We start from the raw sequence: 14689 nt of genomic DNA, 5'->3' as shown, positions 1-14689 counted from the left end.
TGACATCCTTGTCTATGTCAGATATGAGGATGAGGAACACGATGGGAGCAAGTACTGTGCCTTGTGGAACAGAGTTTTTCACCGTAGCTGCCTCGGACTTTACTCTGTTGACTACTACTCTGTGTTCTGTTAGTGAGGAAATTATAGATCCATCGACCGACTTTTCCCGTTATTCCTTTAGCACGCATTTTGTGCGCTATTACGCCATGGTCACACTTGTCGAAGGCTTTTGCAAAGTCTGTATATATTACATCTGCATTCTTTTTGTCTTCTAGTGCATCTAGGACCTTGTCGTAGTGATCCAATAGTTGAGACAGACAGGAGCGACCTGTTCTAAACCCATGTTGCCCTGGGTTGTTTAATTGATGGGTTTCTAGATGGGTGGTGATCTTGCTTCTTAGGACCCTTTCAAAGATTTTTATGATATGGGATGTTAGTGCTATCGGTCTGTAGTTCTTTGCTGTTGCTTTACTGCCCCCTTTGTGGAGTGGGGCTATGTCTGTTGTTTTTAGTAACTGTGGGACGACCCTCATGTCCATGCTCCCTCTCCATAGGATGGTAAAAGCTCCTGATAGGGGCTTCTTGCAGTTCTTGATGAACACGGAGTTCCATGAGTCTGGCCCTGGGGCAGAGTGCATGGGCATGTCATTTATCGCCTGTTCGAAGTCATTTGGCGTCAGGATAACATCAGATATGCTTGTGTTAACCAAATTCTGTGGCTCTCTCATGAAAAATTAATTTTGATCTTCGACTCTCAATCTGGTTAGCGGCTTGCTAAAAACTGAGTCATATTGGGACTTGAGTAACTCACTCATTTCCTTGCTGTCATCTGTGTAGGACCCATCTTGTTTAAGTAGGGATACAATACTGGACGTTGTTCTCGACTTTGATTTGGCATATTAGAAGAAATACTTTGGGTTTCTTTCAATTTCATTTATGGCTTTTAGTTCTTCCCGCGATTCCTGACTCCTATAAGATTCCTTTAGCTTAAGTTTGATGCTTGCTATTTCTCTGACAAGTGTCTCCCTACGCCTTTCAGATATATTGACCTCTTTTAGCAGCTCTGTTATTCTTTTCCGTCGCCTGTAAAGGGAGCGCCTATCTCTTTCTATTTTACATCTACTCCTCCTTTTTCTTAGAGGAATAAGCCTTGTGCATACATCGAGTGCCACCGAGTTAATCTGTTCTAGGCATAAGTTGGGGTCTGTGTTGCTTAGTATATCTTCCCAGCTTATATCAGTTAGGATTTGGTTTTCTTGGTCCCACTTTATGTTTTTGTTATTGAAGTTTAATTTGGTGAATGCTCCCTCGTGACTAATCTCATTATGTTGGTCTGGGGCTCCGCGCATACATGTCTGAACCTCAGTTATGTTGTGATCTGAGTATATTGTTTTTGATATGGTGACATTTCGTATCAGATCATCATTGTTAGTGAAGATGAGGTCTAGTGTATTCTCCAGTCTAGTAGGCTCTATTATTTGCTGGTTTAAATTGAATTTTGTGCAGAGATTTAAAAGCTCGTGTGAGTGTGAGTTTTCATCAGAGCTGCCTCCTGGTTTTACCTGGAGTTTACCTGGAGAGAGTTCCGGGGGTCAACGCCCCCGCGGCCCGGTCTGAGACCAGGCCTCCTGGTGGATCAGAGCCTGATCAACCAGGCTGTTGCTGCTGGCTGCACGCAAACCAACATACGAGCCACAGCCCGGCTGATCCGGAACTGACTTTAGGTGCTTGTCCAGTGCCAGCTTGAAGACTGCCAGGGGTCTGTTGGTAATCCCCCTTATGTGTGCTGGGAGGCAGTTGAACAGTCTCGGGCCCCTGACACTTATTGTATGGTCTCTTAACGTTATTACTGCAACAATATTATTTGCTATATTCCTCCATTTTATGTGCCTTAAGTTGAAATCCCCCAGGAGCAAGATGTTGGGTGCAGGAGCTGAAAGATTTTCCAGACAGTGGTCAATTTTTAACAGCTGTTCCTGGAATTTCTGGGATGTTGCATCCGGAGGCTTGTAGACTACCACAATGACTAGGTTTTGGTTCTCGACCTTTACTGCTAAAACTTCCACTACATCATTTGAGGCATTAAGCAGTTCTGTGCAAACAAGTGACTCTGCAATGTACAGGCCAACCCTCCCCTTTTGCCTGTTCACTCTGTCACATCTGTATAGGTTGTAACCTGGGATCCATATTTCTTTGTCCCAGTGATCCTTATGTGGGTCTCAGTGAAAGCCGCGAACATTGCCTTTGCCTCTGCAAGCAGTCCACGGATGAAAGGTATTTTGTTGTTTGTTGCTGGCTTTAGACCCTGTATATTTGCAAAGAAGAATGTCATCGGACTGGTGGTATTGTTGGTACTGGGGGGGGGGGGGGTTTCCGGCATTAGTATCTGTATCTGTTGGTTTGGAGTGTTCTATGTATGTTTACCTGGAGAGTTTACCTGGAGAGAGTTCAGGGGGTCAACGCCCCCGCGGCCTGGTCTGTGACCAGGCCTCATGGTGGATCAGAGCCTGATCAACCAGGCTGTTACTGCTGGCTGCACGCAATCCAACGTACGAGCCACTGCTCGTATGATGATGAATTCTTATCTGAGCATTCACACTCATTTTTTTTTGAAGATGGTATGTTTATATTATTTAGTTTTATGTCAAATAGCAACTTTGTATCTTCTGTATAATATAGCTCAGTATTTTTGAATCAGAATATTGAATGCTACCTAACCCGAATTATCACCTCAAATATACTAAGCAATCAAATCTTTATTCATTATCATTACTTTTTACACTTTCATGAAGTGGGAGAGAATCCGCCAGGAAATGTACATATTATAGAAACTGAATATGTCATGCATATTAGATTGAATTTCCATATGCTTTTAAAGTTCAGTGCAACTGCTGAAATAAACAATCCATAAAAGTTGCAGCAGCAGTGATAAAAGCATTTAATACTCTGAATGCATGGTCTACTCACAGAATACTTTATTATTGTCATGAGTGCAGGTCAGAAACATTTAAATAATTGAAAAAATAAATATTAAAAAATATAATTCTCTAAGCACATGTCTTATGACAACATCATTTTATTTACAATAACTGAAATCTCATGCTAGACTTGCACAATATCACTTAGCATGAGAGGATAATGTAGTAGAGTCATCTGGATGCTGACAAGTTATAAGCACCTGGCGGAACTTGTCGATAAGTTGAAGCAGAGTTGATCTTCTTAGATTAACTCTGTACATCATCTCTTCAAGATGGTGATGACCTCGGAAGTAAACACACAATTTTGAGAAAAGTTTGAGATCTTCTGGGTTGCGTGCTGCTTCCACTTTCATCACCATCTCTTTTTCTGCAGGAGATAATACAGCATCCAGACAATGGTGAACTGAATCCTCTGGTGTGGTGCCAATGTTTATTCCTGGACTAGGGCTCCTCTCATCGCTACATACTGAACCCAAATCACTCTCAGAAGCTGGCTGGCTAAGTTGCACTACTGCATGATGGAGAGCATCACGAGTTATGTCTGGATGATGATTAGACTGAGGGTGTGGTGCAAGATATGAGGTTTCATTGGAGAGAGGTGGTGGCTCATGGACAGTTGGTGTTGGAATGCTAGTACTAGCTGGAGAACTGGTCCCATGGCTTCCTGTTTGGCCTGCTCCAAGCTCTCGCCCCCCTGCTCTCACTCCATCACAATCATAAGACATTGGAGGAGATAGATAGACGTAAGTATGCAGTTGCTGCAGTAGACCATGTTTCAACAGCCATAATACCTGCTGCACTTGTTCTTGCTGCTGATGAGGTGAAGTTATGGGATAACATTTATCACTGAGAGATGTTGGTAGAGAAAACTCTGCCATAACACCAAGGAGAGAGGAACCCGGAAATTGCTGACTAAAGCTCTCAGATAGTTGGCTATTTAAAATGGTGGGAGCATTTGGAGATAGAGCGTACATGTTGGTACTGCAGACAGGGTATATGATAGTAGCCTTGCCCCAGTACACTAGGTGACCCACTAGCATTAAAACCTGAGTTAGAGTAAGGTCAGCATCAGCAGCTAATGTGAAGAAGGGAGTTAGATGTGACTCTTCTACATGAAGTAATCGCCAGAGAGCTTGTGACGCATCTGGTGACAATGTATGTAGGAGTTCTGACCGCTCCACCAAAAGAAGCAATATGTGGTATGGCTTCAAGGTTTTTAGCCCTCGAAGAAGCCCTTCACAATCAACTGGACGACCAGTTGCTAAACTGTGATGAACTTTCTGTGGCAAACAAAAGCTAACTTCTATCCATTTGTTGAGTCGAAGTTGAACAATACCTGATCCACACAACTCTTCATAAACTTGCCTGAGGTGCCGAGCAAGCAGGCTTCGGTCCAAGATTAGCTGAAATGGTGAGACTTGACCATCCTCTGGCAGCTGGGAAGCCTCATCATGAGCTGCAAGCATAATCTTAGCTTCAGATGAGAGAAATTGGCAGCGGTACTCTTCATGACGCAGAGCCAACCCAAGCCTCATACTCAGATCATGGTAGCAATTCACAACATCATGGTTTAAAGTTGCCTTTAATGCAAAGACAATATTGAAAAGAATGATTGTTGATGACTTGCGCTTGTCTTGTGGACGACTATGTGTTGTAGAGGGGTCGAGGCGTACAGGGTGTCCAACGAATCTCACATCATTAACTTTCAATTCAAATTTACTATCGCACAATTCACTTTTCACAGCAAAAAGATTCGACATAATCTTATCACTAAAGCCAACAAGTTTGCCATTGGAGATGTTTGATGTGTGGGCTATTAGAGATGTAAGTTTGTTCACATCATTGATCACTGAATATGGGTTAGATCGTCTATTTGTAGCTTTTGTCTCCATTTTTGTATCAACAGAGTATGGATAACGAAAAAGCAACCTGTCTCCCCTACTGCCATTCTTGACCAATATAACACACAGAGGGTTGACATCCATGTTGTAGTAGTAAAACTTTACTACGGTATTTAAACCCAGCCTCCTAAGAGTCAGGGAAAATATAGCTTCTCCCCAAAATACGAGGGGATTACATCAAGGAAGACCAGGACGCAGCGAGAACCATGATACAATGTAGTAGGTACAATAATAAGTATGGATGTTTTGTATGGTGAGTAGGTTTAGAGTTTTGAATATTGGTGGAATGTGCTGCCTGTAGTGGGAATTTGTTATCATTCTGACTGCAGCCTCTTGTTGGGTAATTAATGGTGTGAGATATTTTATTTTTGTTGAGCCCCATGCACAAATTCCATAGGTGAGATAGGGGTAAATAAGTGAGTGATATAGGGCCAGGAGGACTGACTGTGGAACATAGTACCGTATCTTCGGTAGTATGCCTACGGTCTTGGAAATTTTCTTGGAAATTTGTTGTATATGTGTTTGAAATTTGAGTCTATTATCAAGGTGGATTCCTAAGAATTTTCCCTCTGTGAGCTTTGTGATAGGTGATCCGTTTATCATTGCTGCGAGTCCTATCTTATCTAAATATTTTAAGCACGTTATTTACATCCCTTCTATTTATTCTTTTTTTCCATTTATACACCTCACTCATATCACCCCTGATTCTGTCTTTCTAGAGAGCGTAGATTCAGTACATTCAGTCTATCCTCATAGGAGAGGTTTCTTATATATGGGATCAACTTTGTCATCCTTCTCCGTACGTTTTTCAGCGCATTTGTATCCATTCTGTAATGCGGTGACCAGAACTGTGCAACATAATGTAAATGAGGACTAACCAGTGATATATAGAGTTGAAGAATAACTTGAGGACTCCTGTTATTTATACTGCTAACCAGAACTCCTAAATCTTTTTGTATTCCAAGTGATTAAGATCTACATTATTTAGTTATAAGCACTATTCTTCACCATTCTTCTTTGTATAGGATTGATGAAGCCACAGCGTGGAGAAGCATTTCCCCATTAAAGATACCCAAGTGTTGCATATGTGTCTAGTTTATCAACACAGTATATTTATCTCTATTGGCTGTAAACCTCATACCATTCTTATGTGCTAACTTTTTTACTTTTCAAAATTATCAAAAGTTTATATATCCTTAATATCTCTTTCCTTTAGCTGGTAATGTTTACGAGTGGATGGAAAAGAACTGAGATTCATAATTTATCATCCACTCTTCTTGCTCATCTTTGTAACATAGTTGTTCTGGGAATTGTGTTAAAAGAAAAAAAACTACAATCTTAACACATTCTCTAAGAATGAAGACATGGTGGAAGCTCCTGCGCATCATCCAAAATAATATTATTAAACAAGTCCGCCTTACAATTTTCTTCATCCTTCCATTCATGTCTCCATACCTTCATCATACAAGTTCCGACTGAGTCGCACCAAAGGAACGTAACAGTATGTCAAGAGGAGAAGATCACAAGGCTCATCTTCTTCGACAATGATCTGTGGACAATAACCAGCCGGGACGACCCTCCACGCTACTACTCCAGTACTCACCAGTGTACATGTATTGTTGATCCTATCCATTACATCCTCCTACACGTCTGTTAGCCTGGACACCCACCCAACTCATAGCACCAGGCTAGCAATTCATTCCTGAGAATATACTGTCCGGAGCTGCATTTTTCGACGTAAATTTTGAAAAAATAGGATTTCCGCCCAGTGAAGCGCATGTACTTAGACATGTTTGTTATCAGAGGCAAACTTTGCTAATGGGGATGAAAATCAAGGATTGAGAGGGACTAAGAAAGCTATAATATGTAATGGTTAGTAAATTTAGTGAGGATGATGAGAAGTGAATCTAGTGCAGATGATGAGTAGTGAGGATAGTGTGAACGGTGAGTTGTGAAGTGAGTGTGAATGATGAGTAGTGAAGTCAGCGTGAATGAGTAATAAAGATAGAGGATGATAAATAGTGAAGCAAGTGTGGATAACGAGTGCCGAAGATAGTGTGAATAATGAGTAGTGAAAAGCTGTCATTTTCTTTATTTACAACTTCACAGTTGTGCCATCCAATACATGACTGGTTTTCGTCAGTGTGGTGTTGACTCCCCGGGGAGATGGAACAAGTTAGTTTCTCATTGTATTATAACCAGACGTTTTAAACAGTAGTTTGCCCTTTAACATGGACAACTTTGTGATCAAGAAGAGAAAACATGAAGATGACTGCAATAAGGATGAAAAGGAAAACAAAGGTGGAAATATGAACAAAAAAAGAAACAGTTCCCACTTAGGGTAAAACTGATGTGATTAGAAGAAAGAAATGTCGTCTTTATTTGGACAGTTATTTAGATCTGGGATTTACCTGGTGTGATAATAACGTTAATCCTACCCCAGAATATCTTATTTGTGGTGATAAACTGTACACTGAAGTCATGATACCCAGCAATTAAAGATATTTTACTATGAAATATTGTTATCTTACTGAAAAGTCTCCATCATACTCTGAGAGACTTTTAAATGAGGGAAGACAACAGAACTTGATATTTTCCAAAACTGTCAAAATTTGTAATAAAGGTCAAGAGGCCAGATAGTAGCAGAATTACCTCTCTAAAAACATGAAGCCTCATACAGAAGCATAAACATTTATTTTCCCTGCATAAAGTACCATAGTAAAAACGACTTTTGGGAGCCAAGCAGAAAAAATAAATTAAAAAGATTTAACTCTCAGACGATACCATCAGCAGACAGATACATGATATGTCAGCAGGTATATCATATCACCTGTGTGAGTTGGCACTTTCTGTGCTCACACACATAACAACTAACAAGGAGAAAATGTTACAATTGGCAGAGAAAGTAACGAGGACTTGTCTGTCCAATATTCCACCTAAATATCAAAAGGATCTGCCAACCACACTAAGCCGAAATATTTCACTAAAAACGTTACTGAAGACAAATTTGTTACTTTTTTTGTTGTTGTTGTTGTTGTGATCTACATTGCTTGTGTATTACTTAGACTAACAGGATTGTATATTTTCTATAAGGAGGAGACCAAACAGAGTTGAATAACTATAGGCCAATATCCAATTTACACCCTCTCTCAAAAATCTTCGAAAAATTAATTCATAAACGAATCTACTCCTACCTCATCTCCCAAAACATTCTCAACCCCTGCCAATTTGGATTCAGGCCTAATAAAAATACTAGTGATGCTATTATACACATGCTAGAACATATATACACTGCAATAGAGAAAAAAGAAGTCCCACTGGGGATCTTCATTGACTTACGTAATGCTTTTGATACAGTTGACCATGACTTGCTCCACGTAAAATTGTCACAGTATGGTATTAGAGGGCACTCCCTCAACTACCTCAAGTCATACCTCAGCAACAGAAGCCAATATGTGTACGCAAATGGGGCAAGCTCTTCCGCTCAACCAATTACAGTTGGTGTCCCACAGGGAAGTGTCCTTGGCTCTCTTCTCTTTCTCCTATACATAAATGACCTACCAAATGCTTCGCAATTACTCAAACCCACACTTTTTGCAGATGACACTACATACGTCTTCTCTCACCCGAGCCCAGTCACGCTAGCCAATACTGTAAACACCGAATTACAGAAAATATCTACCTGGATGAGGACTAACAAACTTACACTAAACATTGACAAAACCTACTTCATTCAGTTTGGTAACAGAGCTACAGATGTACCTCTTAACATAACAATAAACGGATCACCTATCACAAAGCTAACAGAGGGAAAATTCTTAGGAAACCACCTTGATAATAGACTCAAATTTCATACACATATACAACAAATTTCTAAGAAAATTTCCAAGACTGTAGGCATACTATCGAAGATACGGTACTATGTTCCACAGTCAGCTCTCCTGGCCCTTTATCACTCTCTTATTTACCCCTATCTCACCTATGGAATTTGTGCATGGGGCTCAACAACAATTAACCATCTCAGACCACTAATTACCCAACAAAAGGCTGCAGTTAGAATGATAACAAATTCTCACTACAGGCAGCACACTCCACCAATATTCAAAACACTCAACCTACTCACCAAACAAAACATCCATACTTATTACTGCACCTATTACATACATAGAACACTTAACTCTGATATTAACCCTCCCCTCAAATATCTCCTTGCCAACCTCAACAGAACACATGACCATAACACAAGGCACAGATCACTCTTTGATGTTCCTCGTGTCCATCTCACTCCATGCAAAAACTCAATGCACATAAAAGGCCCTAAAATCTGGAATTCATTACCTGTAAATATAAAAGAAACACTACCTGTTTATAAATTCAAGTCTCTTCTCAAAGATCACTTACTCACTCAAAACCAAATAAATACTGAATAACTTAACCTTATAAATAGTATATCCTATATGTTACTCACAATTATATCACATAAATGTTAAACCTAGGACCCAATCTAACTTTGTTATTTTTTAAATACACTTCCTAACAGAATACTCCATTCTACTGAATGTACAGCAATGTATGCAACCATATGACCTGTCTTTGTAATACTCATTTGTGCTTTATAGTTATCTGTTTACAATAATGTTTTATCACTGATTTCATCATTGCTTAGTTAATCTTAAGTTAATTTTAAGCCAGCCCGTAATGCTATGCATATAAGTGGCTTTGGCATGCTGCTCTTACCTGTATTTTTTTGTACCTCTGTATGTATGCTAAAATATCGGATGTGTGTTTTATTCTCTTGTATGTTATTATTATTATTATTATTATTATTATTATTATTATTATTATTATTATTATTATTATTATTATTATTATTATTATTATTATTATTGTTGTTGTTGTTGTAGATGAATGGTTCAGAGAACCGACACGTTGATAAATTAGACACATGTGCAACTCTTGGGTATCTTTATTGAGGAAACGTTTCGCCACACAGTGGCTTCATCAGTCCATACAAAGGTGAATCGTGAAGAACAGGAGGAGAATGAGGTAATCAGTCCCTCAGCCTTGAGTCGATGTGGTCAGTCCATCAATCTTGAATAGAATACGGCATATGAGCGGAGAAGCAGCTTATAAACCGTAGGCAGGAGAATTTTTCCCTTGCCTAACCCTTGGGCACGACCTACTTCCACATTGGACAAATGTGACCCCACCTACGACTGCTGCACCTCTCCTGCCTACGGTTTATAAGCTGCTTCTCCGCACATATGCCGTATTCTATTCAAGATTGATGGACTGACCACATCGACTCAAGGTTGAGGGACTGATTACCTCATTCTCCTCCTTTGTATGGACTGATGAAGCCACTGTGTGGCGAAACGTTTCCTCAATAAAGATACCCAAGAGTTGCACATGTGTCTAATTTATCAACATTGTTGTTGTTGTTGTTATTAATGCTAAATACTCTTGGGAAAAAGTTCTAATATAAAACTGACTACAGGAGCCACTGAATATGTGTCTTGAGGAAGGTTATCAGCACTGAAGAAACAGGTTTATAACCACTGTGCTTAGTGTGCTAGATCCTAACAATAAAACAATCAATTCAAAGCTTGAATAAGCTTAATTTTCTGAAAATGTTGTGGGGTGTAAGATAAATATTAATATTTAATAAACAACTAAATTGCATAAACAAAAGCATGATGTAGAATGAGGCCAGTATGTATTTATTTATTTATTTATTTATTTATTTATTTCCAATTTGAGCACACATACAGAGGTACAAAAAAATACAGATAAGAGCAGTATGCCAAAGCCACTTATACTATGCATAGCATTACGGGCTGGCTTAAAATTAACTTAAGATGAACTAAGCAATGATGAAATCAGTGATAAAACATTATTGTAAACAGATAACTATAAAGCACAAATGAGTATTACAAAGACAGGTCATATGGTTGCTTGCATTGTTGTACATTCAGTCGTATGGAGTATTCTGTTAGGTAGTGTATTTAAAAAATAATAAAGTTAGATTGGGTTTTAGGTTTAACATTTATGTAACTCATTCTGTTTTTTTCACATTTGTTAAAAACAATTACTGACAAAAATAAGACTACTGTTAATGAGGTTACATAAGAACATAAGAACATAAGAAAGGAGGAACACTGCAGCAGGCCTGTTGGCCCATACTAGGGAGGTCCTTTACAATTCATCCCACTAACAAAACATTTGCCCAACCCAATTTTCAATGCCACCCAAGAAATAAGCTCCGATGTGCAAGTCCCACTCAAATCCAACCCATCCCACTCATGTACTTATCCATCCTAAATTTGAAACTACCCAAAGTCATAGCCTCAATAACCCAACTAGGTAGACTGTTCCACTCATCAACTACCCTATTTCCAAACCAATACTTTCCTATGTCCTTTCTAAATCTAAACTTATCTAATTTAAATCCATTACTGCGGGTTCTCTCTTGTAGAGATATCCTCAAGACCTTGTTAATATCCCCTTTATTAATACCTATCTTCCACTTATACACTTCGATCAGGTCTCCCCTCATTCTTCGTCTAACAAGTGAATGTAACTTAAGAGTCTTCAATATTTCTTCATAAGGAAGATTTCTAATGCTATGTATTAATTTAGTCATCCTACGCTGAATGTTTTCTAACGAATTTATGTCCATTCTGTAATATGGAGACCAGAATTGAGCTGCATAATCTAGGTGAGGCCTTACTAATGATGTATAAAGCTGCAGTATGACCTCTGGACTTCTGTTGCTTACACTTCTTGATATAAATCCCAGTAATCTATTTGCCTTATTACGTACGCTTAGGCATTGCTGTCTTGGTTTAAGGTTGCTGCTTACCATAACCCCCAAGTCCTTTTCGCAATCTGTATGGCTAAGTTCTACATTATTTAACTTATAAGTGCTAGGGTTATGGACACTCCCGAGCTTCAGAACCTTGCATTTATCTACATTGAACTGCATCTGCCACTTTTCTGACCAAGAGTAGAGTTTGTCTAAATCCTCCTGAAGTTCCCTAACATCTACGTTTGAATCAATTATCCTACCTACCTGGAGTTTACCTGGAGAGAGTTTCGGGGGTCAATGCCCCCGCGGCCCGGTCTGTGACCAGGCCTCCTGGTGGATCAGCGCCTGATCAACCAGGCTGTTGCTGCTGGGTGTCATCGGCGAATTTGCTCATATCACTAGCAATTCCTTCATCAAGATCATTGATATATATTATAAACAACAACGGGCCCAAGATTGATCCCTGTGGAACGCCACTTGTTACTGATCCCCTGATTCAGGTCTCATGACAATATAGACCCAGCACCAGATGTGTTATATATTAGTATTATATGCAGTAGGAAGCACTAAACCCAAATGTAGTGACTCGTGGCCTGGTGACAAGAGCTCTCGCTTCACACGCTGAGTGTCCAGGTTCGATTCCCGGCAAGGGTAAAAACATTGGGCGTGTTTCCTTCCACCTGTTGTCTGTGTTCACCCATCAGTAAAATAGGTACCTGGGTGTTAGTTGACTGGTGTGGGTCGCATTCTTGAACAAAATTGACCTAATTTGCCTGAAATGCTCAGCATAACAAGCGACTTTCTATATAGTAGTATGTCATTGATGTCAACTATGTTCTGTATACCTTGTACTTGTAGTAAATAAAGATATTATTATTATTATTATTATTATTATTATTATTATTATTATTATTATTATTATTATTATTATTATTATTATTATTATATGTCTGATGCAACACTTGGGATATGGAAAGCACTCAGGTTATACTAGATCAAGAGTTGCTGCCTCTTGTGAATGCTGATCTATAGTTCTTGTGCATTTTCAGGATGTTGAACTACATCTCCTGGGGATTTTGAGATAAAGCTACTGAATCTTTTGAATATGTTGATCTCCAGTTCCTGGTCCCCTTGGGGATTGTTGTGGATAGCATTCAGAGGATTATTTTTTTATTATTATTTTACTCAAGTGGAATTCGCCTTTGTGGCATTCAGGTTCGATTCAAGAAAGGAGAGGGTAAATCCAACTCCTTGGATCACGAGCCCCCTCACTGGCATCAAGGCACCTACCTCTCTTGAGGGATGTCGCATCCAGAGAAGAATTGTTATTCTTTTAAAGCACTTTAGTCCTGCTGGAAGTATTCAGAGGCTGAATAAAATTAGGTATTTACACACTGGGTTGAATCTAATCTAATAATACAGAAATATATAAAAGTACAATATATTAACAACTCCACTGTTACTATTGACCTTAATATCAGTATCACTGATGTTAATATAGATAAGATAATGTTTTGTTCGGATAACCCAGTAAAGTGCGTGCGTCATCTAGGAGTCTGTCTTATTTCCATTGGACCATAAATAGTATCTCTGGTAGTACGATTTGTATGGAGGTACCAGTGACACGAAATGCACAGTGTATGGACAGAGACAGAGACATTGGAACAGTATATCTGAGAGTCTCAACATCCAACCTCTCAGAGACACTACCATGTACACCTTACAGGATTTGACAAAACACATCGCTATTAATGATAAGATATCTGAAATCTTGAGGTTGTATCCACGTTTCGCATCGACTAGATGAATACACTGTTTTTATACAGATTGTAACACAGTTATGACTAATTTATTTTAGTGTAATAAGATTTTTTTTATTGTATTTCTTACTACTATCTGACATAGACAAGGATGTCAGCCACAGCACCGTGTCTTCCTTTGCAGATGACACCCGAATCTGCATGACAGTGCCCATCACTTTGGTTTCATCAGTAAAATATTTGGGAATCCCCTTTGACCCATGCATGTCAGGAGAATTGATAGGGAACAGTGTAGTAAAGAAAGCGAATGCCAGACTGAAGTTCCTGTATAGACAAGCACAGTGTCTACCTACTGAGGCTCGCAGGACCCTATGTCTAGCCCTTATACAATGCCATATGGATTACGCTTGTTCTTCTTGGTACTCTGCCTTGACAAAAAAACTGAAAGATAGACTGCAAATCACCCAGAACAAAATCGTAAGATTCATCCTGGGGCTGGGACCAAGAGAACATGTAGGCCAGGATGAATTACAGCAGTTGGTTATGCTGAATGTTGAAGACAGAGTAAAACAACTGAAGCTAAATCATGTTTATAAAATTGCTCACAAACAATGTCCAGAATATCTTGCTGTCAATTTTGTCAAGGTTGGGAACCAAAGCAATCATAGTACTAGGGGGAGAGAGCACAACTTTGTAGTACCCACAGTCAGTGGCCAGGCTTCAAACACCTTTTATTGTACAGCAATAAAGGAATGGAACAGACCGCCCGCACATGTCAAAGCCAGTCATAGCATGAACCAGTTCAAGAAGAGTACCAAAAAGTGTCTGATGAATGAAGCTACAGAAAGGGAGGGGAATGATTTTTTATTTTTTAGCTAACATACGTGTAAATTTTACCATATTCCTAGTAATGACCCTCGTATTGTAGATAGTCTTAATGACTTTGGTGTAGTAGATAGTCTTTTTAGTATGATAATAAGATGTTATCTTCATTGTAGAATAATAAGAAAATATAACCTTTATATTATAATAATAAGGTAAAAGGACCCCAATGGAAATAAGTCGCTCTGTCTGACTTTTTTGGGTTATCCTAGGTTCTCTACACATATGCTGCTATGTATGATAATTCTATGTAACTGTATTTGTGTATACCTGAATAAACTTACTTACTTACTTACTTATTCCATTGCAGACACTGCAAGGCTCCAGGCGGACATCAACCAAATCTTTCAATGGGCTGCA

At 39.2% G+C, this 14689-nt stretch overlaps 1 protein-coding gene across 1 annotated transcript; it reads right to left on the bottom strand.

The window, feature by feature from the left end:
• Positions 1–2963: 2963 nt before the first annotated feature.
• On the bottom strand, positions 2964–5112 carry LOC128695136 (GATOR1 complex protein NPRL3). The gene has a single exon (XM_053785574.2). The coding sequence runs from the start codon at positions 4961–4963 to the stop codon at positions 3119–3121; it is 1845 nt and encodes a 614-aa protein (XP_053641549.1). The 5' UTR covers positions 4964–5112; the 3' UTR covers positions 2964–3118.
• Between the last annotated feature and the right edge of the window lie 9577 nt (positions 5113–14689).

This window comes from Cherax quadricarinatus, chromosome 35, assembly GCF_038502225.1.
Source record: "Cherax quadricarinatus isolate ZL_2023a chromosome 35, ASM3850222v1, whole genome shotgun sequence".
Taxonomy (NCBI): Eukaryota; Metazoa; Arthropoda; class Malacostraca; order Decapoda; family Parastacidae; genus Cherax; species Cherax quadricarinatus.
Note: the sequence above shows the minus strand (reverse complement) of the source record. Positions and strands in the feature narration are given on the sequence as shown.

Bases quoted from the DNA above. Each gene is read 5' to 3' on its own strand.
- LOC128695136 (XM_053785574.2), bottom strand. From the start codon at position 4,963: ATGGATGTCAACCCTCTGTGTGTTATATTGGTCAAGAATGGCAGTAGG.